This window comes from Somniosus microcephalus, chromosome 1 (genome assembly GCF_052327205.1).
Source record: "Somniosus microcephalus isolate GS21.2 chromosome 1, FLI_Smic_1.0, whole genome shotgun sequence".
In the NCBI taxonomy this organism is placed as follows: domain Eukaryota; kingdom Metazoa; phylum Chordata; class Chondrichthyes; order Squaliformes; family Somniosidae; genus Somniosus; species Somniosus microcephalus.
In genome coordinates, this window is record NC_140987.1 from 202,373,739 (window position 1) to 202,399,578 (window position 25,840).

The 25,840-nt window shown below is 45.9% G+C and overlaps 1 protein-coding gene across 2 annotated transcripts in view; it reads right to left on the reverse strand.

The window, feature by feature from the left end:
• The window catches only part of LOC147124553 (ras GTPase-activating protein 1-like), a 212,293-nt gene that overhangs the window by 85,274 nt on the left and 101,179 nt on the right, over positions 1–25,840 (reverse strand). The window contains exons 9-11 of one of the 2 annotated variants that reach the window (XM_085989292.1): positions 18,591–18,669; positions 16,384–16,498; positions 8,036–8,192 (exon numbers count right to left, since the gene is read on the reverse strand). In XM_085989292.1, the coding sequence (XP_085845418.1) occupies positions 8,036–8,192; positions 16,384–16,498; positions 18,591–18,669 (351 nt within the window). Of the gene's footprint in view, positions 1–8,035; positions 8,193–16,383; positions 16,505–18,590; positions 18,670–25,840 lie in introns of both variants that reach the window. The other variant, XM_085989284.1, reaches the window with a different exon arrangement.

Below are 25,840 nucleotides of genomic sequence, written 5' to 3' on the forward strand. Positions count from 1 at the left end.
AGTCCCAGCTGGAGTTTTGTGTTCAATTCTGGGCACCACACTTAAGGATGTCAAGGCTTTGGAGAGGGTACAGCAGAGATTTACTAGAATGGCACCAGGGATGAGGGACTTCAGTTATGTGGAGAGACTGGAGAAGTTGGGGTTGTTCTACAGCAGAGCAGTTAAGAGGAGATTTGATAAAGGTGCTCAAAAACATGAACAGTTTTGCTAGAGGAAACAAGGAGAAACTGTTTCCAATGGCAGAAGGGTAACCAGAAGGTGGGGGGTGGGGGGAGGAGAGTTCAAGGGGAATTAGAAAGTCAAAGTGCAGGGTAGCGATAGGGGTAATGATAACCAGAGTGTGACAGGAGGAGACAGAGCGTACGAACATAAGCGTGCACCAGCAAATAGTTTCAGAGTAGGTAAAAATGGTATAAAGAAAAAATGAAAAGCTCTTTATCTGAATGCACGCAGCATTCGTAACAAGATAGATGAAGTTGACGGGCCAAATAGAAATCAATGGGTATAATCTGATAGCCATTACAGAGACGTGGTTGCAAGGTGACCAAGGCTGGGAACTGAATATTCAGTTTGACATTTCGGAATGATAGGCAGAAAGGAAAAGGAGGTGGGGTAGCTCTGTTAATAAAGGATGAGATCAGTGCAGTGGCGAGAAATTATATTGGCTCAGAAGATCAGGATGTGAATCAGTTTGGGTGGAGTTAAGACACAGTAAGGGAAAGAAGTTACTGGTGGTAGTAGTTCATAGGCGCCCTAACAGTAGCTACACTGTAGGACAGAGTATAAATCAAGAAATAATAGGGGCTTGTAAGAAAGGTACTGCAATAATCATGGGTGATTTTAATCTTCATATAGATTGGACAAATCAAATTGGCAAGGGTAGCCTTGAGGACGAGTTCATAGAATGTATTCGGGATGGTTTCTTAGAACAATACTTTGTGGAACCAACCAGGGAGAAGGCTATTTCAGATCCGGTAATGTGTAATGAGACAGGATTAATTAATGATCTCGTAGTAAAGGATCCTCTATGGAAGAGTGATGATAGAATTTCAAATTCAGTTTGAGGGTGAGAAACTTGGGTGTAAAACTAGTGTCCTAAATTTAAATAAAGGCAATTACAAAGGTAAGACGACAGAGTTGGCTAAAGTAGACTGGGAAAATAGATTAAAGGGTAAGACGGTAGATAAGCAGTGGCAGACATTTAAGGAGGTATTTTATAACTCTGAGCAAAGGTTTATTCCAGTGAGAAAGAAAAGGATGAACCATCCGTGGCTAACTAAGGAAGTTAAAGATGGTATCAAATTGAAAGCAAAGGCATACAATGTTGCGAAGATTAGTGGTAGGCCAGAGGATTGGGAAATTTTTAGAAACCAGCAAAGGGTGCCTAAAAAAATAAAGAGGGAGAAGATAGATTATGAAAGTAAACTAGCAAAAAATATAAAAACAGACAATAAGAGCTTCTACAGGTATATAAAAGGGAAGAGAGTAGCTAAAGTAAACGTTGGTCCCTTAGAGGATGGGACTGGGGAATTAATAATGGGAAACAGGGAAATGGCAGAGACTTTGAACAAATATTTTGTATCGGTCTTCATGGTAGAAGACACTAAAAGCAACCCTATAATAATTGATAATCAAGGGGCTATAGGGAGGGAGCTTAAAACAATGACTATCACTAGAGAAAAAGTACTAGGCAAACTAATGGGACTAAAGGCGGACAGTTCCCTGGACCTGATGGCCTACATCCTAGGGTCTTAAAAGAAGTCATGGTGTGGAGATGCCGGTGTTGGACTGGGGTGGACAAATGTAAGAAATCACACAACACCAGGTTATAGTCCAACAGCTTTATTTGAAATCACAAGCTTTCGGAGCGCTGCTCCTTCGTCAGGTGAAGTGGAGAGATGCATCTCCACACCATGGCTACTATCGACACCACAAACTGCCGGCTCAAAGTGGAGAGGATCTCCAAGAAGATCGCGCATATTGACAATCTCTGACTATATAAGCTGTGTTTTTATGCATCTCTCCACTTCACCTGACGAAGGAGCAGCGCTCCGAAAGCTCGTGATTTCAAATAAAGCTGTTGGACTATAACCTGGTGTTGTGTGATTTCTTAAAAGAAGTGGCTGCAGAGATAGTGGATGCGTTGGTTGGTTGTAATCTACCAAAATTCTCTGGATTCTAGAGAGGTCCCAGCGGATTGGAAAACCGCAAATGTAACACCCCTATTCAAGAAAGGAGGGAGACAGAAAGCTGGAAACTATAGGCTAGTTAGCCTAACATCTGTCATTGGGAAAATGCTGGAATCCATTATTAAGGAAGTAATAGGACATTTAGAAAATCATAATACAATCAAGCAGCGTCAACATGGTTTTATAAAAGGGAAATCGTTTTTGACAAATATACTAGAGTTCTTTGAGGATGTAACGAGCAGGGTGAGATATGTAACGAGCAGGGTGGATAAAGGGGAACCAGTAGATGTAGTGTATTTGGATTTCCAGAAGGCATTCGATAAGGTGCCACATAAATGGTTACTGCACAAGATAAGCGTTCACGGGGTTGGGGGTAATATTTTAACATGGAGAGAGGATTGGCTAACTAACAGAAAACAAAGAGGCAGGATAAATAGGTCATTTTCCGGTTGGCAAACTGTAACTAGTGGGATGTCACAGGGATCAGTGCTGGGGCCTCAACTATTTACAATCTATATTAATGACTTGGATGAAGACCCCGTGTGTACTGTAGCCAAATTTGCTGATGATACAAAGATAGGTGGGAAAGCAAGTTGTGAGGAGGACACAAAGGGCTGGATTTTATCAATGGGGATGTGCTGGAGGCGGGACTTCTGGTTTCCAGGTTTCAATCCCGCTCCCAGCAACGTCTGACCAACCCACACTATTTTCCCTTAATTGGCATTACCGGCCAATTCAGGGAAAGCCGGTCAGCGTATGACACTTCATCTGTCGAAATTTTTTTGACAGACGAATTGTCAGCGTTTGACAGCTTTGAGAAGCTGTCAACCACTGACAATCTCTGTTCTAAGGTGACCCCTTGCACAGAAGGCTCACGAATACCTCTCTCCACAGTAGAAAGCAGATGGCTGCTGCATCTGAGAATGCAGCAGCCATTCTGTCATCTCTGCCGTGGAGATGAGGCACCTCCGGATCCTCAGAGGTTGAAGCCTGCAAGAAAGAAGCAAAGGTAAGGAAACTTTTTCCAAAATTTTACACTCACCTCTCATACTTACCTGTCCACACTTGTACCCACACTTCACCTCTACAGCTGAAATTTTGAGCCCTCACCCCCGCAGACCCACTGCTCGCCTCGCCGACCCCGGTGAAGTTCGCAGACGTTGGGAAGCCCGCAATTGCAGGCGTAAAATGGGGAAAAGCCTTAAAACTGCCTGTTAACTACCTGTTAACACGCAGTTAATTGGCTCTAATCCCCTTCCCGCCTTGAGGAGACTGGTCCCTGTGCGACTCGGAGACCCGCCTCCCGGGAAGATGGCACGGAGGCAGATTGGGAGAGGAGTACCCGCTCCCAGTGTCTGTCATTTTCCCAGCAGTCCTGCCTCTTCAGGGCTGGTAAAATCCAGTCCAAAGAGTCTGCAAAGGGATATAGATAGGTTAAGTGAGTGGCAAAAATTTGGCAGATGGAGTATAATGTGGGAAAATGTGAGGTTATCCACTTTGGTAGGAAAAATAAAACTTTTATTTAAATGGAGACACTACATAATGCTGTGGTGCAGAGGGATCTGGGGGTCCTCGTACATGAAATACAAAAAGTTAGCATGCAGGTACAGCAAGCAATTAGGAAGGCAAATGGAATGTTGGACTTTATTGCAAGGCGGATGGAGTAAAAAAGTAGAGAAGTCTTGTTACAACTCTACAGGGCACTGGTGAGACCACACCTGGAGTACTGCGTGCAATTTTGGTCTCCTAATTTAAGGAGGCAGTTCAAAGAAGGTTCACTAGGTTAATTCCTGAGATGAAGGAGTTGTCTTATGAAGAAAGGTTGAGCAAGTTGAGCCTATACTCATTGGCGTTTAGAAGAATGAGAGGTGATCTTATTGAAACATAAGATTCTGAGGGGGCTTGAGGATAGATGCAGGGAGGATGTTTCCCCTCGAGGGAATCTAGAACTAGGGGCAGTTTCAGGATAAGGGGTCGCCCATTTAAAACGGAGATGAGGAGGAATTTCTTCTCTCAGAGGGTCGTGAATCTTTGGAATGCTCTCCCCCAGAGAGCTGTGGAGGCGGAGTCACTGAATATATTCAAGGCGGAGAGAGACATATATTTGAGCTACAGGGGAATCAAAGGTTATGGGGAGCGAGCGGGAAAGTGGCGTTGAGGCCAAGATCAGATCAGCCATGATCTTATTGAATGGCGGGGCAGGCTCGAGGGGCCGAATGGCATACTCCTGCTCCTATTTCTTATGTTCTTATGATCTAGGACACAAATTTAAGGCGATTGGCATAAGATTCAGAGGTGACATGAGGAAACATTTTTTCACACTGCAAGTTGCTATGATCTGGATTGCACTGCCTGGAAGGGTGGTGGAAGCAGATTCAGTAGTAACTTTCAAAAGGGAATTGGATAAATACTTGAAGGGAAATAGTATGCAGGGCTATGGGGAAAGAGATGGGGAGTGGGGCTAATTGGATAGCTCTACCAAAGAGGCACAATGGGCCAAACGGCCTCCTTCTGTGCTCCATCATTCTATGAATATATTATGACACGAAGAAGAGACAATATCAACATTTAAGAATAGGTTGGATAGATGCTTTGAAGGAAAGTGGAATACCAGGATATAGCGATAGACTTGTCATATAGGATTAGGACTGCTGGTCATGTGGAGGATAAACACTAAAATGGACTGGTTAGGCTACATGGCCTATTTCTGTGTTATAATTCTATGAACCACACAGTCCTGGTACCTCCTCAGCACTTCCCAACAGGACATAGTGCAGTATTTCTCTTCTCCACGTAGTAAATCAAATAGTACAATTTTAAACAAAAGAATGCTAACCATCTTTCCTGCCAAGTATTAATGGAAAATGTTAGGAAAGCATAAAAATGTAATTATTAAAAAGGATCAATTTTCAAAACAAGTGCCTTCAAACAACATTTGTGAGCTTTCACATCTGTATTCTGCATTTATGCAGTATTTGAATACTGGAACAGTATTTATTTTGGCAGCTCTCTATTAGTCCCCATTTAATCTTAAAAATTAGTCTGTCAAAAAGTCACATTTTAGATGAAAAGAAAGTCTGGGAAATTTTGGTCAGTGTCTGTAAAATATTCTTTATAAACATAATTAAAAGCACACAATAAACAAATAAGGCACTTTTATGAAGAAAAACACTGAACACACTTCACATTCATCAGCAGATAGCGAAGTTAGGTAACAAAAACCTCAGTTTTGCAAGCATGTTTACTGACAACTTTTAAATTGATTCATTTACTATTTTAGGGTTCAACGTAGATTGCCAGCAAATCCAAGGAAATTCCTGTCTTCTTGGCTGACTTTCTTTCAGTTAACGTACTGGCATCAAAATAAACATTACCTTAAATAATGCCATTCAATACGAGACACAGTTTTACTGCAATATTAATCACAGGTTAGGAGAAATTGGTTTTCTCAGGATTGCTGAAGCATGGAATGCTTTGCCACAAGCAGTGGTTGAGGCATCATTCAAGGGAAAATTGATAAATATTTGAAGCAGAGGAAGATACAGGGAAACTGAAAAAGAACGTGTAATTTAGTTTTGTATTATTCTAGCAAGAACTGGCACAAAAATCAGATGGCCTCTTTCTGTGCTATAAACTTCTATGGTATATACACAAAAGAAAACAATTTTAATAAACTATAAATAAATTTAAAACACCAACAAAAACAGGAAATAGTGGCTGGCAACTTCTGCATTTTAACAACACTTGGATGAGTAAACTTATCTAGAGCACTGGAATATTTGAAACAAATGTTTTATTTTGCAATATTTTGTATTTTTGTACATTATCTAGATTAAAAATAAAAATATTTAATTCTTAAGCTACAGCCCAATGAATCAGCCAATTTCTGTATCCTATGTATAGTGATTTTTTTTGTCTCTCAAAAGAAGGAATACAACTACTGGGGACAGAATACGTTTCCCTCTATCAGCATCAACCTTTCCAAGTCATGTAGTTTTTGCACAGTAAAGCCTTTTCCACTCTGTTCTAACAGTGTCTCTTAAACCTGCCTCAGAAGTGCACTAACTACTACATAAGCATTTTCACTTGCCATACTAACCAACTTAATAGTTCGAATGAGTTTGCCAATTCACTATCTACTTGCATTGAACTGTGAGCTATTTTATATTGCAAGTCCACAATCATTAGAAACTCAGACTGCCAAAACATAATTCACAAAGGAGAGAGACTTCAATCCCACTGTTTTGGGCTGGATTGAAAGCTGGGTTCCCAGAAGTTGTCGTCTTCTTTCATATGGTAGTAGCAAAGCAAATCAAATGTCAATATCTAAGTTCCCAGAAGTAAAAGGATAGTGTGTGAATCAAACATTACGAGAAGTTTATGGAATGATTCAATATGTGCAATTCACTAGTTATGAGGATTACACTGATAGCTATTTTGAGTGGAAGAGAATACAGGTAGACTATCCTTTATCCGCACTTCCGAAAACCGAAAACCTCTAAAAACCGAAAGTTTTTTCGTGGAGCGTAAGTCGTGCGCACGACATGACCCGAGAGGCGCCAAACATGACAGGAGTGGTCCGGGAGCTCTGCCTTTCCCTGTGAGCAGGGCAGAGGGTCACAGAGTTCCCTCCTGAGTAGGAGATTGCAGGCCGGGCCGGGCAGTGTGAAGGAGGTACCAGGAGAGTGAACCCAACAATACAGCAGCCCGTCCGATAGTCTTTTCTTCCCCCCCCCCCCGCCGACCTGATTTGCGGGCCAGCTTAGTGTAGGAGTCAGCCGATATCCGGCTTTCCCACAACTGGCGGCGGCAGTCGAGCCCCAGACCCCCGCTAAGTCAAGGAATTCAGATACGGAGCAGGGGAGCCTGAAACCTCAATCTAATGGCAGAAATCAGCAGCCGTTTTGTTAGGTTTTTTTTCTTCCCCTAGCATTTTTTTATTCTTCCCCTAGCATTTTTTTAAACAGTCAGGCTGTGGAAAGAGTCTCTGTAGCTTAGCAACAGCTTCAGAGATGCTTCCAAGGCAGGGCCCGAGTGTTTACAAGCTGTTGCTAAGCAACAGTGTTTGTTGTCAGATACGGAGATGAAAACCTTCTGAAATCCTAAAAATTCCGAAAACCGAAACACAGCTGGTCTCAAGGTTTTCGGATAAAGGATAGTCTACCTGTACCAGTGACAATTGTGGTGAGGGCAGGTGTCCTTAACAGAATTTCAGAAAGTGAGCAAATGAATCCTGAGCTTGATTAATGGAGAAATTCTATGGAAATGAAAATCAGAGATTTGTGAATTCAATGGAACTGAAAAGAAATCTGCAGATACCTATTGCCTCTACTTATAATTTAAAATCTAATTAAGCCCTTAACTTACTGAAAACACAAATAAGTGTGGCTAGTTTCCAGATCGTACAATATTGAAAGTAACCATGTCTGATAAATAAAATTCAGTTTTCCAGATTGTCACCATTATTGTGGTGACCAAACTATCATATACTGAATGTTTAGAGACAGTTGTCAGTATGCTTGCTTTGGTAATAAACTGTAAGGTGGAGAGAGGAAATATATTCTCAAGTTTTGTTAATGTGCAGACTGGTCATGTGGATAGGTGTCACAATGCTCATTTTTAACAGACCCTGATGAAACATGTTTTGTTTAAAAGTGTAAAAAGTTATAAAGAACTCATTACAATTGCAAATAAGTACCATAAAATGCTTACTCATGAAAATTAGGTTGGGGAGGGGCAAAGAAAAGGGAACATTAGAAATTTCTTGCATAAAGGACTTTACAAAATCTTAAACTACTTATTATAAATAGGCTAGCACTTAAGTTCAAGTGTATAAATATCGTCACCTGCTAAACAGACTGTCATGAACTCCACATACAGTACAAACGCTGAGGTCTATTAATCCTTTTGGTTTGGTGGCTCTCTTTTCACTTTCAAAATAGATTAGCTGGGAGTCATTCCCCTCCAAAATGAAGTACAAGTATTTCCATCGTTTACCTTTGCCTGAAACAAATAACAAATCCAAGATTTATGCGTCACTTTGAGGAAAAGTATAGAAGAAAACGACATTCCAAAACACAGTTCAACATTTATTCTGTTACCAAAATATAGTTCTGTCTCATCACTATTCTGGCAATGGGAGATCAAGTTCTGTTTTATTTAAAAGAATCAAAGTACAGAAAAATAAAGCAGGAGAAGAAACGTGGTGGTGCTAACCAGAGCCATAGAGCTGGATTAGATGCAGTTCCCAATTGCAAGTTGCTCCAGAGATGTGCCTACAAGCTAGGGTGTCTTCCAGCATGTGAAGGGAAACATCAGAGTGAGCCAAGTACACCTGAATGTTCCCTTGCACCTTTTAGCAGCTAGCTACAAGGGACAGCTTGGGAGCATACCACACCATCACCCACTTAGCTGCAGAGGAGGGGAGATGTTACTCAAATTCCCTCACTAAAAAATTACAATAAAAACAAAATGTTTTATTCGTTCCTGGGATGTGGTCATCGCTGGCAAGGCCAGCATTTATCGCCTATCCCTAATTGCTCTTGAGAAGGTGGTGGTGAGCTGCCTTCTTGAACTGCTGCAGTCCGTGTGGTGATGGTACACCTACAGTGCTGTTAGGGAGGGAGTTCCAGGATTTTGACCCAGCGATGATGAAGGAACAGCGATATATTTCCAAGTCAGAATGGTGTATGACTTGGAGGGGAACTTGGAGGTGATGGCGTTCCCATGCGTCTGCTGCCCTTGTCCTTCTAGATGGTAGAGGTTGCAGGTTTGGGAGCTGCTGTCGAAATAATAAATAATTTGCATTTGAGGAACAATATTGAAATTTGCAACAAAATCAATTTGGGGGGTACAGTACACTGTGTAAGGATTTTGAAAGACTGCAGGAGGACATAGGTGAATTGGTTCAAATTATTGGACAGTTCAATTTTTTTTCCTGTCAAATATGATTGCGTTATCAGGAGTAGACTGGATTACATAGTGGAAGCAAGAATAAGGAAATGGAATGCACTTAAATAGTAAGATTTTAAAATAAATAGAGGAACAGAGGAATTTTGATGTGGCAGCAAAAGTAGATAAGGCCATAAAAAGGCTAACTAAACCTTCAGTCTCATATCTAGAAACGGAGAATACAAAAGCAAGGAGGAAATGCTAAACTCGTACAAGACCTTGGGCAGCAGCTGACGTCTTGTATAGTTTTGGGAAGGATATAAAAGCAATAGAAAAGATGCAGCACAGATTCACTAGGATGTTACCAAGGATTAGGGATTACAATTATGAAGAGACACTTGAGAAGTGTGGACCCGAGCGGGAGCAGCGGCAGCATAAAAGGAGAGGCGGAGAAGGCCCAAGACAGAGCGTGGACTTGAGCGGGAGAGGCGGCAGCATAAAAGGGAGAAGCGGAGAAGGTCCAGGACAGAGCGCGGACCTGAGCGGGAGCGGTGGCAGCAGCATAAAGGGAAAGGCGGAGAAGGCCCAGGACAGAGCGCGGACCTGAGCGGGAGCGGTGGCAGCAGCATAAAGGGAAAGGCGGAGAAGGTCCAGGACAGAGCGCGGACCTGAGCGGGAGCGGTGGCAGCAGCATAAAGGGAAAGGCGGAGAAGGCCCAGGACAGAGCGCGGACCTGAGCGGGAGCGGAAGCAGCAGCATAAAGGGAAAGGCGGAGAAGGCCCAGGACAGAGCGCGGACCTGAGCGGGAGCGGAAGCAGCAGCATAAAGGGAAAGGCGGAGAAGGCCCAGGACAGAGCGCGGACCTGAGCGGGAGCGGAAGCAGCATAAAGGGAGCTGAGCGGCAATTCAAAAAAAAAACACAAGGAGTGACATCACAGGATGGCTGGTAACTGATTGGTTGGAAAAGGTCACACCGTTTTTTTTCTCTTCAAGTTAGGGGCCAGGGTTAAATAGCTGGTTATGGATAAAGCAGGAGCTTGGAGATTAGTAACTGTTAATACGATATTAAATTAGTAACTTATTACTATTTTATATTAATAACTTGAATTAGATCCAGCTTAGTCTTAAGTTTCTTAGTTAATAGTTGAATAAATAAAGGCATGACAGGGCAGCTCGGTCCAGCGGAATGCACATCCTGTGCCATGTGGGAACTCCAGGACGCTTCCCGTGTCTTGGACAACCACGTGTGCAGGAGGTGTCGTCAGCTGGAGGAACTCAAGCTCTGGGTTTTGGAGCTTGAACAGCAGCTGGTGTCACTGCGGTGCATCCTCGAGGCTGAGAGCTATGTGGATAGAATGTTTCAGGAGGTGGTCACCCTGCAGCTAAGGAGTGAGCAGGCAGACAGGGACTGGGTGACCACCATACAGAAGAGGAGGACCAGGCAGGTAGTGCAGGAGTCCCCGAAGTGCATCTCGCTCTCCAACCAGTATTCTATTCTGAGTACCGGTGAGGGTGATGGTTCCTCTGGAGAGTACAGCCAGAGCCAAGTACATGGCACCACGGGTGGCTCAGCTCTACAGGGAGGGGAGGGGGGGGGGGGGGAGGAGAGGAAGAGGAAGATAGGGAAAGCAATAGTGGTAGGGTATTCAATAGTTAGGAGAGCAGACAGGCATTTCTGCGGCTACAGACGAGACTCCTGGATGGTATGTTGCCTCCCTGGTGCCAGGGTTAAGGATGTCACCGAGTAGCTGCAGAACACGGAGGGGGAAGGATGAACAGCCAGAGGTCGTGGTCCATATTGGTTCCATCAATATAGATAGAAAGAGGGATGAGGTCCTGCAGGCAGATTTCAGGGAGCGAGGAAAGAAATTAAAAAGCAGGACCTCAAAAGGTAGTAATCTCTACTCACGGTGCCATGCGCGAGTGAGTATAGAAATAAGAGGATAGAGCAGATGAATGCGTGGCTGGAGAGATGGTGCAGAAGGGAGGGCTTCAGATTCCTGGGGCATTGAGGCCGGTTCTGGAGAGCTGGGACTTGTACAGGCCGGACGGGTTGCACCTCAACAGGGCCGGAACCAATATCCACGCGAGGAGGTTTGCTAGTGCTGTTGGGGAGGGTTTAAACTAATTTGCCTGGGGGATGGGCACCAGGATGTGACATTAGAAAGGGGAAATAAAGTGCTCAAAGGATTGGGAGAGGCAGAAAGCACTAAAGTAAGAAATAGTAAGGTATTAGGTGGGGTCAGGCTGAGAGAGAACACAGGGTGGTCTAAGATAGGTTTACAGTGTATATACAGGAATCCCGCCCCAACCGCGGTTTTGCCATAGGCGGATTTCACGTATACTGTACATGGTTTCCACTCTGTGACAATTTTTGCCAACCACAGCAGTGAAATTCGCGTATCCGCGGTTTTTAATTTAGGAATAAGGTAAATAACATGATTTTTATGCTTTTTATTTTTTTTTAGTGTGTTTATACACATTTATACTGAATTTGCCAACCGTGGTTTTACTAACCATGGGGGTTTTCAGGGACGTATCCCCCGCGGTTGGGGAGGGATCCCTGTATGTGAATGCACAAAGCATAGTAAACAAGGTTGGTGAGCTGCAGGCACAAATAGCCACATGGGAATGATGTCGTGCCAATAACGGAGACTGGGCTCAAAACAGGGCAGGATTGGGTATTAAATATTCCTGGATATAAGGTGTTCAGGAACGATAGGAGGTGGTGTGGCAGTATTGGTTAAGGAGAATGTTACAGTGCTAAAGAGAGCGAGAGAGAGGATGTCCTGGAGGGGTCAAGGACAGAATCTATATGGCTAGAGTGAAGAAATAATAGAGGTGCAATTACACTACTAGGTGTATTCTATAGGCCACCAACTAGTGGGAAAAATATGGAGGATAAATTTGCAGAGCAATGCAAGAACTATAGAGTAGTGATAATGGGGGACTTCAACTATCCTAAAACTAGCTGGGGGGCCCGGCGTTGCCAGGGCAGTTTAGAGGGCCGCGCGGTTGTCGGCCGGCCGCTGCCGCTCCCCCGCTCTGTGTCTCGCGCCGAGCGGTTGAGAGGCCCGGCCCGAGTGACCCCAACTCACCTCCCGCTCCGGCGGGCTGACGCAGCTGCCCCGCTCCCTGTTGAGGAAAAGCAGGGGAAAAAATGGCGGCGAGGTTTCGGGAGGCTGCAGGATTAGGTCCTGCCCGTGACGCACCGATTGGTCAAGCATCAGTTCACTGAACTGCAGGATTGGTCAACCATAACGTCACTCAAAGCTAATGAGCGGTAGGATTGGTCAACCACTAATGAGCGGATTTTTGAACGTTTTTTGTATACTGTCCGAACAATGTTTGTCTGACCAAAAAGTAAATATGCCTATGACACTCCCCTGATCATCAGCTTTCTTTTGATATAACATATGTGTAGGTACGCTCTATAACTTTTGAGTGTATAGCGGACAGACAGACAGACATATACAGACAGACGGACAGACAAACCAACTGCTTTATATTATACTAGCTGGAGTGCCCGGCGGTGCCGAGGCTTTTTTGAGGGCATGTTGTTGTTGGAAGAGAGAGAGAGAGGGCGAGTGGGGGGAAGAGAGCGAGCGAGCGGGGGGAAGAGAGCGAGCGAGCGGGGGGAAGAGAGCGAGCGAGCGGGGGGAAGAGAGCGAGCGAGCGGGGGGAAGAGAGCGAGCGAGCGGGGGGAAGAGAGCGAGCGAGCGGGGGGGAAGAGAGCGAGCGAGCGGGGGGGAAGAGAGCGAGCGAGTGGGGGGAAGAGAGCGAGCGAGTGGGGGGAAGAGAGAGAGCGAGTGGGGGGAAGAGAGAGAGCGAGTGGGGGGAAGAGAGAGAACGAGTGGGGGGGAAGAGAGAGCGAGTGGGGGGAAGAGAGAGCGAGTGGGGGGAAGAGAGAGCGAGTGGGGGGAAGAGAGAGCGAGTGGGGGGAAGAGAGAGCGAGTGGGGGGAAGAGAGAGCGAGTGGGGGGAAGAGAGCGCGAGTGGGGGGAAGAGAGCGCGAGTGGGGGGAAGAGAGAGAGCGCGAGTGGGGGGAAGGGGAGGTGGAGCGGGAGTGGTTGTGTGGGGGGGAAGGGGGGGTGGGAAGGGTGTGGGGGGGAGGGGTTAAGGGAGAAAGGGAGGGAGAGGGGGGGAAGCGAGGGAGGGAGGGGGGGAAGGGAGAAAGGGAGGGGGGAAGGGAGAGAGGGAGGGGGGAAGGGAGAAAGGGAGGGGGGGACAAAGGGAGGGGGGGAGCCAGCAGACCCTCTCCCCTCTGCCGGCGATGGCTGCGCGGAGCTCCATGCCGCCCAACGCACTGACATGGCCCAGCCGAGCGCAGCGCCCCGGTCAGCCCGAGCCCCGCCCCCTGCCCTCACGAGCCCCGCCCCACGCCCTCCCGAGCCCCGGATTCAAGACCGCCGATTGCGGCTGGGCCTGCGCTGGAGCCGGGGTAACCCTTCCCCCCCCTTCCCGAGCACAGGCCCCCCCCCCGCCCGAGCCGCAGGGGGAAGGAGAGAGAGAGCCGCCGCTCCTCCGGTCGATGTGTTGCGGGCCGACCCCTGATGATCGCCTGATCAGCTGAGCCCGAGCCCCGCAACTGACCTCCCGCCCCGCCAGTCTTTACCAAAATGGCGGCGATGGCTACGCTCGGCCCAGTCCCGCGCCACCAGCCTTTACAAAGATGGCGGCGATCGCGGGGCGGGCCCAGCGGGAGGGGCGGTGCCTAGCTCGGGCGTGGCTGGGCAACAGAGGCCCAGGCTTCCAGGCCTGCAAAAACGGTGAAAGGTAGGAAAATTATAGAGGTTAGAGAAAAGATGTACAAATTAATGAACTTTTTTAAAAAAACAATTTGTGTTTTAAAAGCAACTTTTTTTTTGCTGGAAATGTAGATTTGAAAAGAAACATGCAGAAAGCGGGAAAAAGAAATGAAGAGTTTAGAATCAAGATGGCGGCCACTCGCCTCGGTTCAGAATGATTAGGCCCGCCCACACACGAACCGATTGGTCAACCGTCAGGTCACTGAAGTGTAGGATTGGTCAATCGTCCTGTCGCTCGACTCTAGGACAGCCCGCCCGCATGCGCGACGAACCCGCCCCCGCGACACAGCGATTGGTCGACCGTCGGGTCGCTCGGCTGTACGATTGGTCGACCTTGACGTCACTCGATGCTAATGAGCGGGTAATGAGCGGAATTTTGAATAATGAGCGGATAATGAGCGGAATTTTGAACGTTTTTTGGATACCGTGGGCACAATTTTTGTCTCACCGAAAAGTAAATACGCTTATGACCGTTCCGGAATCGTAAGCTTTCTTTTGATGTAACGCACGTGTAGGTATGCTCTATAACGAGAGTGTATAGCCGGACAGACGCACACCTGCAGACAGACAGAAGGACAGACAGAACGACCGATTTATATATATATATATAGATAGATAGATAGATAGATAGGGAATAGGGATAGAGAAGAGATATATAGATATAGATAGACTGGGATAGTAATAGTGTAAAAGGCAGAGAGGGGGAAGAATTTCTGAAGTGTGTTCAAGAGAACCTTCTTGATCAGCATGTTTCCGGCCCAACGAGGAAGGAGGCATTGCTGGATCTGATTCTGGGGAATGAGGTAAGTCAAGTGGAGCAAGTGTCAGCGGGTGAACATTAAAGGAACAGTGATCATAGTATCATAAGGTTTACATTAGCTATGGAAAAGGACAGGGAGCAATCTAGAGTAAAAATACTTAATTGGAGGAAGGACAATTTCAGTGGGATGAGAACGGATCTGGCCCGGGTAAATTGGAATCAAACATTGGCAGGCAAAACTGTAATGGAACAATGGGCTGCCTTTAAAGGGGAAATAGTTCGGGTACAGTTGAGGTACATTCCCACTAGGGGGAAAGGTAGGGCAATTAAAGTCAGCGCTCCCTGGCGAAAGAGATAGAGAATAAGATGAAGCAGAAAAAGAGCACGTATGACAGATGTCAGGTCGAGAATACATCAGAGAATCAGGCTGAATGTAGAAAGTTCGGAGGGGAAGTGAAAAAGAAACTAAGGGAGTCAAACAGAAATTTCCCCGTTCTTCCCAAATTGGCCTCAATTTCTCCCACTCCACCTTTTTTATAGTCTCTCCCAGGAGATTGTGATTAAGGAGTAGGTCAATGCTTCACCATGTCTTGATGGGGCAGGCTTGATAGACCAATGTTCTTTTCCTATCATTTTCGTATGTGCTCTGTACATAGTCAGTCAGTAACAGTATTCCCCAAGATAAAACATGGGGCTAAAACAGGAGATACTGACTCTCTCGACCACTCTACTGTATCTAAATTATCAGACTGCTTTTAAGACATCCAGTACTGGACGAGCAGAAATTTGCTCCAAATAAATATTAGGAAGACCGAAGCTATTGTCTTCAGTTCCCACCACAAACTCCGTTCCCTAACCACAGAGTCCATCCCTCTCCCTGGCAAATGTTTGAGGCTGAACCAGACTGTTCGCAACCTTGGCGTCATATCTGACCCAGAGATAAGTTTCCGACCACATATCCGCGCCATCACCAAGACCGCCTATTTCCATCTTCAGAACATCACCTGAATCCATCCTTGCCTCAGCTCATCTGCTGCTGAAACCCTCATCCATGCCTTTGTTACCTACAGACTTGACTTTTCCAATGCACTCCTGGCCTGTCTCCCACGTTTTGCCCTCTGTAAACTTGGGGTTATTCAAAACTCTACTGCCAGAGTCCTAACTCATACAAAGCCTTGATCATCCATCACCCCTGTGCTCACTGACCTACCTACATTGGCTCCCGTTAAGCAATGTCTCGATTTTAAAATTCTCATCCTTATTTACAAATCCCTCCATATCGCTAATCTCCTCCAGCCCCACAACCGTTCGAGATATCTGCGCTTCTCTAATTCTGGCCTCTTGTGCATCCCCGATTTCCTTCACACCACCATTGGTGGCCGTGCCTTCAGCTGCCAAGGCCCTAAGCTCTGGAATTCCCCCCCTAAACCTCTCCACCGCTCTACCTCTCTTTCCTCCTTTAAGATGCTCCTTAAAACCTACCTCTTTGATCAAGCTTTTGGTCATCTGCCCTAATATCTTCTTATGTGGCTCAGTAATGCTCCCGTGAAACGCCTTGGGACGTTTTACTACATTAAGGCACTATATAAATACAAGTTGTTGTTGTATTTATGAATTCAATGACAGAAAACAATTTCTTTCAGCAGTATCTGCACAAAAGATCAGGACTTTTGTAACAAAATGTTTGTGTGAGGGGAAGTCAAACTCAACAATCTCTTGAAATTATATTTTCTTACTCTTTTTCCAGAGGTAGCCATCCTTCACTATATTCTTATAAAGTGCATCCTTCGGATTGCGCCGGATTGTATTGTATATTTCTCTACCATCAACAGAATCATCGAGTACTTGCTCCTGATGCTTAAAAAAATTGAAGTCTTTCATTAGTTGCATCATTCCACTGCCAAATATTTCACAAATTACAAACTTAGAACTGCAAAAAAAATTAACAAAATTATGCAACACCAACCCTAAAATCTTAATTTTGAAGTACACTGGGCCATGTTTCATGGCTATTAAATGACCACCAATTCAACTTCAATATTCTACAGAAGTTACTAGTACTAGATACCAATTGGTCTTGATCACAGACAGTCCGCAATACTAACAGAAACTTAGATTCATATCCAAGACGTTGTGGCAGATGTAAAAATTGAATCAGGAAACCTGCTGGTTGCATTTTAAACCTAATTTTGATTCAGTTAAGCTCATGCAAAGAAAGATCAAAAGATATAATTCACAATTAGAACTGTCAGAGGGGAGATAAAAAAGATATAACTGGGTCCTAAGGTCTAGATTTCTTCGATTTGCTGCTCACTGTGCCGCTATACAGACTGGAAGCAATGAAAAGAATGTTCGGGTTGTCAGTCCCAAGTAACTTTTCTTACAGACATCAGGTCACAGTTTTAAGAATTGCTGTGTCTCCAGTACTTTCATTGTTTTCAAGTGCTAGTGGGAAACCAAGTATTCTTTTACTGTACTCAATCTGCATAGTCATTATTGCTTCTGTTTAATGTTACTTAATATGTAGGAATTGGCAGTTTTTATATGAACTTGACAGTGTTATTTTCTTCAACAATTTCAGAGAGATCATGAGTTAGAGGTAATCCATATTTTCCAGTTTACATACAGACAGTAAGAGAGGTTTATTGGCCTGGAATTTGGGATGGTAATGACAGCAAAACTGTCAGCGTTCGCCATCATTACACTGTAAAACGGACAGCAACTTCTGGCGTCTGCACATGCGCAGTTAAACGCGGAAATCCAGAAGTGGCCGTCAGTCATTCCCTGCTTCTCCACAGATTGCAGTCGGCAATCAATTAAAATCACTGAACTGACAAGAACTTCAGCTTTTACGCTTTAATATCGCTGCTAAAAACCCCCAAATACTTACGCCTTGTTCAATGAGGTGTAAATGGGTTTCTAAACAGCATACTGAGTCATAACTGCTGCTGAACAACTGTTCTGGCCCTGAAAAACTCATTTTATATTTGTGAAATGTCAAATATTTGCATTTTAATAAAAATTGCATGGCTTTTAATAATATATATATTTTTTAAAGTTTGTTCATGATATTTCAGCTTCTACCTTAATCCCATGTGTATGGCCCTCTAAAATTTACTAAAAAACTGAAGGATAATCAGTGCATTTTACTTCCAGGTTTTCTGTCTGAGAATTCTTCAATGTGATTGGCTGTTTAGCCAGCTTGATGACATCACTGTTGCTGGACGCTAGAGATCCGCTAGACTTGACGCCAGAATCAAATTAACGTTGGGAAAGGTGAAGTCGAAACCACAGATCACTAGATCTTTGTAGGCAGCTTTCTTAGAGGTCAGCAGCGAGCGCCATCACTTCGCCGCTGACTGCAAAATCCGGGCTAATTGTTTGCCTTGGCACACTACATGCTACATAATTAATAGGGAGTATGGACTCGTCTATGGAAGCTAATTTTTGCACTGAGCACGAGCTGATTGCATTATGAGGGGTGTATGAATCGCAAAAATCAAGCCTTCCCTCAAAGCCCTAACAAAAACAAGTGTCCTATCTTGATGGGTGCCCATCACATTGAGGATATGCTCTTCCTCTAAAGAAATTGTACGGTGTACCTAGATTCTGTCTAATTGCATCATGTTAACGTGTACCAGGCTCTGAAATCTGTGGATTGAAATTTACTAGTATACATATTTTATATTCCCAGCATAATATTAAAAGAATACTAAGATTATGTAAACAGGATTAAAAAACACTATTTAGACGTAACAAAAACCACTCTTACAAAATGGAATCAACATACATCATTCCACCTTCAAAGTTTAGCCTATGCACATTTAAACAGGGCTAGTGGCAAGGCCAGCGACAAAATGTATAGATTAAAAAATAGCATTAACAAAATCATGTACTCATTTTATAAGCATGCTTCATTGGTTTTGTACAGATCTTAACTCACCAGCAAGGGGACAGGATCTTCGAGGTAATAACCTTCAACAATCTGCTCCTTCCTATAGTGCTCAATGATTTCCTCTATACTGTAATAAAATGTGTACATATTTTGTGTACATAGTCAAAATCATTTGAGAATACCAAATACTATTTTTGGTTGCAATTTAAAAAAAAAGATATTAAATTGTCTATATTTAGAGCTCACCTGACCAATAGACCAAATACATGCCTCCTCAATTACTGGTGGCATGCAAGTTCAACTTCTTATGGGGAACAATGCAAACAGTTCACAAATAACTCCTTACATTCAAACCATATTGTTTCTCTTTAGGATTCTGAAGCAAGATACTATGGCCTAGAAATTGAGTTTGCGCTGCGCCGGGGCTTAACGCCGGAAATTTAGCGCCGGTGCTAAGTCGCGCTGTGCGCGCCAAAAATTCAGTAGCGCCGCGCCCAAACGGCTGCCGGCGCTACTGAAGGCTGTTTGCGCCTGAAAACTGGCGCTACGCGCCGCATTGCGGCGCTATTCCGGCGCCCGATGCGGTGCGGCAGGCTCGGGAAGTGCAGGCCTCCTCCTTCAGTTAAGGAGGAGCTGCCTGCACCCGCCCGCTGGCCGGTAAAATCTTCACAAAAATGAGCCCAGCACCTCGGGGAAGTGCCGGGCTCGCAGCTGAGAAGCATCTGTTCCGCGGGGGGGGGGGGGGGGGGGGGGGGAGTCCGGGAAGGGAGGTGCGGGCAGGCGGCCGGCGGGAAAGCGGCCGGCCGCCGCTCCACCTTTATGCGCCGGCGCAAAGTCGTGCAAGACTCTGTTGCCAGAGTCTTAGTTGCGGCTGCCACGGGCGAGGCGGCCGCAACTGAATTTCGGCGCTGGGGCCCGTCACCACGGCAACCGGGACGCTGCGCACACCGATGACGTCATCGGTGCCGGCGCAGCGCTACCGGTGTAACGCCGATGTTGGGCCCTAGTCAATTTCAAAACCGGCTGTAAGTCCAGCGCAATGCCCTCTAGCGCCGCAAAATGGGCGCTAAGCCCACTCAATTTCTAGGCCTATGTCTCTCAAAGACCTCAAAATGGTATTATGTGTGCAAGATATTACCATATGAAATTACACTCATGGGCCTAGAAATTGGGTTTTGGCGCAGCAACGGCTTTAGCGCCGGAAGTTAGTGCCGGAGTTAAGTCGCGCTGGTCGGGCCAAAAATTCACTACTTCTGCGCCCAAACGGCTGCCGGCGCTGCTGAAAGCTGTTAGCGCCTGAAAACTGGCGCTATGCGCTGAATTTAGGCGCTATTCCGGCGCTGCGGCGCCCGCTGCGGTGCGGCAGGTTCGGGAAGTGCAGGCCTCCTCCTTCCCTTAAGGAGGACCTGCCTGCACCCGGCCGCGGCCCGCGATAATCTTATTAAAAATGAGCCCGGTACCTCGGACAAGTGCCGGGCTTGCTTCTGTTCCGGGGGGGGGGGGGAAGTCCGGGGAGGGAGCTGCGGCCAGGCGGGCGGCGGGAAAGCGGCCGGCCGCCGCGGGGCCTTTAATGCGCCGGCGCAAACTTGTGCAAGGCACCTCTGCCAGAACGTTGCTTGCGGCTGCCACGGGCGAGGCGGCCGCAAGTCAATTTCCCAGTTCGGGCGGGTTACCATGGCAACCGGGACGCTGCGCACACCGATGACGTCATCGGTGCCGGCGCAGCGCTACCGGTCTACCGCGGCGGAAGGGCCCCAGGCAATTTAGGCGCCGGCGCCAATTGCAGCGCTAGGCCCTCTAGCGCCGCAAAATCGGCGCTAAGGGCACTGAATTTCTAGGCCATGGAGTCTTAGTTGGAATGTCTACATCTTAAAGGGTACCAGACTGAAACATACTATAATCAACTGTATAGCACCGTCTCAAATCAGGAGATAAAATCTTAAAAATTAGATTTATTAAGAAAGCATGACTTGGTATTTTTTGGTTTATAAACCTTATTAGTGGCTTTATTTAATCTCTAAGAGGTCACAGCTCTTCACAAAAACTATAATACTGCATCTGAAAATGCTCAACAAAAAACTTTTTAAAAATCCTACCCGTTATCACCACCTTTCGCAAGTTGTGGTAAATTTAATTAAAAATTGTCTCGCGAAAAATTTGTAAGAGTTGGCATTACTGGTGAAACATTACCAAATGGAGAGTGGCACCATGTCCAGTGTGCACCGTGATACAGAGGTGTCACTGAATTTTTCCGCACAAGACCATGTCCATTAAACCCCAGGCAAAGGGTTCCCAATCTCACCCATAGGGCAAGTACTGGACAGATAGACAGTCAGAGACCGAGCAAGCGAGCGAGGGAGAGAGAGAGGAGTGGGGGGGGAGAGGGAGGGGGGGAGAGGGAGGGGGAGAGAGAGAGGGGGAGAGAGAGAGAGGGGAGAGAGAGAGGGGGGGAGAGAGAGAGGGGGGAGAGAGAGGGGAGGAGAGAGGGGGGGAGAGAGGGGGGGAGAGAGGGAGAGAAGAGGAGAGGGGGAGAGAGAGAGAGGGGGAGGAGGAGGGGGGAGGAGAGAGGGGGGGAGGAGGAGAGGGGGGGAGGAGAGGGGGGAGGAGAGGGGGGGGAGGAGAGGGGGGGGAGGAGAGGGGGGGAGGAGAGGGGGGGAGGAGAGGGGGGGGAGGAGAGGGGGGGGAGGAGAGGGGGGGGAGGAGAGGGGGGGAGGAGAGGGGGAAGAGCGAGGGGGAGAGCGAGGGGGAGAGCGAGGGAGAAATAGAGGGAGGGAGGGAGGGAGGGAAAGAGACAGAGCGAAGGAGCGAAAGACGTGCAAGTGAGGAAGGGAGAGCACGAGGGAGGAAGGGAGAGATAAAGAAACAGCGGGGCAGGGAGGAGGGAGGGGGGAGAGCGAGAGCGGGGGGGAGCGCGAGGGCGGGGGGAGCGCGAGGGCAGGGGGAGCGCGGGGGGGAGCGCGAGCGCGGGGGGGAGCGCGAGGGCGGGGGGAGCGCGAGGGCAGGAAAGAGGAGGGAGAGCGAGCGAGGAAGAGAGGGAGGGAGTGGGAGAGGGAGAGAGGGAGGGAGAGAGAGAGAGAGGCCAAGCTGCAGAATGTTACGAGCGCGGAGGCCCAGCTCCTGGCCCGGCTGTGAAGCCGGCGGCACCTCGAGCGGGCTCAGCCGCCAATGACGTGATCCTGTGTCTTTTCAGGAGGAGGGGGCGGGACGGGGTTCCAAGCTCGTCTCACCCCTCACTTTAAATCCAGGCCCGGCCCCCCTGTGGCAGTTTCAAGGATTCTCCCCCCCCCCCAACCTTCAAAATTGCAGGATGCATGCACAGCTTGAAGAGGCTGAAGTCACCGAATATGACAACACGTCATTTAACTGGAATTGCACAGGCGGGTGAAATTTTAAAGGAAAATCAGACTTTTTACAGTTGACTCAAGATTGCGAGTTGGGGCAATTTTATTAAAATAGTGTGTCTCATGGTTAATTCGCAAGAGTTGGCATTACTGATATTAATAAAGTGGCTGGGACCACAAAGGTTTTTGCTTAATTATTTAAAAGACTGTCTCAAAGAAAAATACTGGCTTTTACAAGGTTTGTATCTGATCCACACTTAATTTGATAAGTATTTTAGTCTCATTTGGAACATGGGTTAATTTCACAGCTAGCAAAATCTATCCATAGTTACATTATCTAAAAGACAAGTGCAGTAACTGTTCATTTAAATAACATGAATATGTCTTCTAGGATCAACACATATGGCATTATGCCACCTCAACTTTAAACGCTGGTTAGTCTCTTTTTTAAATGTGAAGTATTTCTATTCTCAACTTAGGTATGTAATCTTACATTGGCATACATACTAATTTTCCTACAGAATATTACAAGAGACGACACACTTTAGCTTCAAAATGCTGTATATTGGGATTCCAGTAATCAATATGAAGCATTATTTCCTAGTAGAAATGTAAAAATGATCAACACAATGGCTTCTGAACAAAGGAGGAATCTTCAGAATGTGGGAACAAAAGTTTTAATAAATCTCCAAATGGCAAGTTTATTAATCACCCCACCCCGAAAAATCCCCCGTTTTATTTCCATCTGCAAATTTGTTTGTTCCTGCATTTTATAATCAATAGAAATATTAAACCACTAATTCTCTGAAAATAACTCAACATTAAAGCTACTAGTTCCTGGCATTTATACCTTATAGATATCAGAAAAAGCGGCATCAGAAATACAGATTACAGGTTACATGCCTGCTGGGCTCATTTTCATTTTTTGAATGAAAGCATTTTCCCCATCACTGAACTGCCCAGGCTGTCAACAGGGAAACCACAGACATAGTTCCTGTAAAACATTTGTGATGTCTGTGCCAGCATTTGCATGGTGTAATCTTCCTGTGGCTCAGCATTTGGGCAATTTTTTTGAGCAAGGAAGCAGATCACAAGCATTGCAACAGATGTGAAAGACCAAGAACTGTTTTAATACATTTAGAAATCGTCCTAAATGCTAGGTATACAGGGGTAGAGGTTCCACTTTTTTCCACTAGTTTTGCACCTACGTCACAGCACAATTGGCCGAACCAGCACAAAAGATCGGGTAATTTTAAACTCAAGTGAGTTACGCCCAAAACCACTTACTTTAGGGTTTCCGCGATCTTTTACACTGGTTTAAGATTCAATTCACCAGGCCAGGCCCCGCCAACAAGACTGGCCACGCTCCAGGGTTGACATTACAGGCCAGAATTTACAGTATCTTCGATTAGTATACACCAATGAAACTAGTAAAATGATTCAATATAGTTTTAAGTCATTTTCAGCGTTTTAAAATAAGGTTACGCACAGGGAGATGGGCAACAGGATGTAGCATTAGAAAGGTGCACAAAGGATTGGGAGAGACAGATAGCACTAGAGTAAGAAATAGTACGGTATTAAGTGGGGTTAGACTAAGAGAGGATACAAGAAGATCTAAGATAGGTTTACAGTGCGTGTGTTTAAATGCAAAAAGCGTGCTAAATAAGGTTGGTGAGCTGCAGACGCAAATAGCCACATGGGAATATGATGTTATGCGATAACAGAGACTGGCTCAAAAAAGGGCAGAATTAGATACTAAATATTCCTGGATATAAGGTGTTCAGGAAAGAGAGGGAAGGAAAGAAAAGAAAGGAGGTGGGGTGGCAGTATTAGTTAAGGAGAATGTTACAGTGCTGGAGAGAGATGATGTCCGGGAGGGGTCAAGGACAGAATCTATTTGGTTAGAGTTAAGAAACAATATAGAGGTGCCATTACACTACCAGGTGTATTCTATAGGCCACCAACTAGTGGGAAGGATATAGAGGAGCAAATTTGCAGGGAAATTACAGAGAGGTGCAAGATCTAGAGTAGTGATAATGGGGGACTTCAATTATCCTAATATAGACTGGGATAGTAATAGTGTAAAGGACAGAGAAAGGGAAGAATTTCTGCAGTGTGTTCAGGAGAACTTTCTTGATCAGTACGTTTCCAGCCCAACGAGGAAGGAAGCATTGCTGGATCTGGTTCTGGGGAATGAGGTGGATCAAGTAGAGCAAGTGTCAGTAGTGTCATAAAGTTTAGATTAGCTATGGAAAAGGACAGGGAGCAATCTAGAGTAAAAACACAACTGGAGGAAAGCCAATTTCAGTGGATGGAGAATAGATCTGGCCCGGGTAAACTGGAATCAAACATTGGCAGGCAAAACTGTAAACAAACAATGGGCTGCCTTTAATGAGGAGATGGTTTGGGTACAGTCGAGGTACATTCCCACAAGGGGGAAAGGTAGGGCAACCAAAGTCAGTGCTCCCTGGATGACGAGAGAGAGAGATAGAGAGTAAGATGAAGTAGAAAAAGGGCACGTATGACAGATGTCAGGTTGAGAATACAAGTGAGAACCAGGCTGAATATAGAAAGTTCAGAGGGGATGTGAAATAGAAAATAAGAGGGACGAAGAGAGGGTATGAGAATAGAATGGCAGCTAGCTTAAAAGGGAATTCAAAAGTCTTCTATAGACAAAAAAATAGTAAACGGATAGTAAGAGGAGGGTTGGGGCCGATTAGGAGACCTACGCATGGAGGCAGAGATATGGCCGAGTTGCTAAATTAGTTTTTTTTTATTCGTTCATGGGATGTGGGCGTCGCTGGCAAGGCCGGCATTTATTGCCAATCCCTAATTGCCCTCGAGAAGGTGGTGGTGAGCCGCCTTCTTGAAACGCAGAGAGCAGTTAAGAGTCAACCACATTGCTGTGGGTCTGGAGTCACATATAAGCCAGACCGGGTAAGGATGGCAGATTGCCTTCCCTAAAGGACATTAGTGAACCAGATGGGTTTTTACGACAATCCGGTAGTTTCATGGTCACCATTACTGATACTAGTTTTTTAATTCCAGATTTATTTAATTAATTGAATTTAAATTCCCCAACTGCCTGTGGTGGGATTTGAACTCACAAATCATTAGTCTGGATCATTAGTCCAGGCCTCTGGATTACTAGTCCAGTAACATAATCACTATGCTACCGTACCTGCGTCTCACCACGAGTACTCACCATGAGTACTTTGCATCTGTCTTCAAAGAAGAAGTTGTCCGGGACACCAGGAGCACTCCGTAGCTGCTCTTCAAATAGTGACATGGGACTTTTTACCTCAAGCCCTAGAGCAGGGCTTGGACCCACGACCTGTCTCAGATGAGAATGTTGCTACTGAGACTAGGCTGACTCCAAGCTTCTCCAACTGTTAAATATCACAATTACAACAACAAATTGTATCTATATAGCGCCTTTAACGTAGTAAAACGTCCCAAGGCGTTGCACAGGAGTATTATAAGACAATAAAATTTGACACCGAGCTACATAAGGAGAAATTAGGGCAGGTGACCAAAAGCTTGGTCAAAGAGGTAGGTTTTAAGGAGCGACTTAAAGGAGGAAAGAGAGGTAGCGAGGTGGAGAGGTTTAGGTAGGGAATTCCAGAGCTTAGGGTCCAGGCAACAGAAGGCACGGCCACCAATGGTTGAGCGATTATAATCAGAGATGCTCAAGAGGCCAGAATTAGAGTGCAGATATCTCGGGGGGTTGTGGGGCTGAAGGAGATTACAGTGATAGGGAGGGGCGAACAGTGTGGTTCAGCCTCAGACAGATGTTAGGGAGAGGGATGGAGTTAGTGGCTAGGGAATGAAGTTTGTGGCGGGGACCAAAAACAATGGCTTCGGTCTTCCCAATATTTAATTGGAGAAAATTTCTGCTCATCCAGAACTGTATGTCGGACAGCAGTCTGATAATTTAGAGACCGTGGAGGGGTCGAG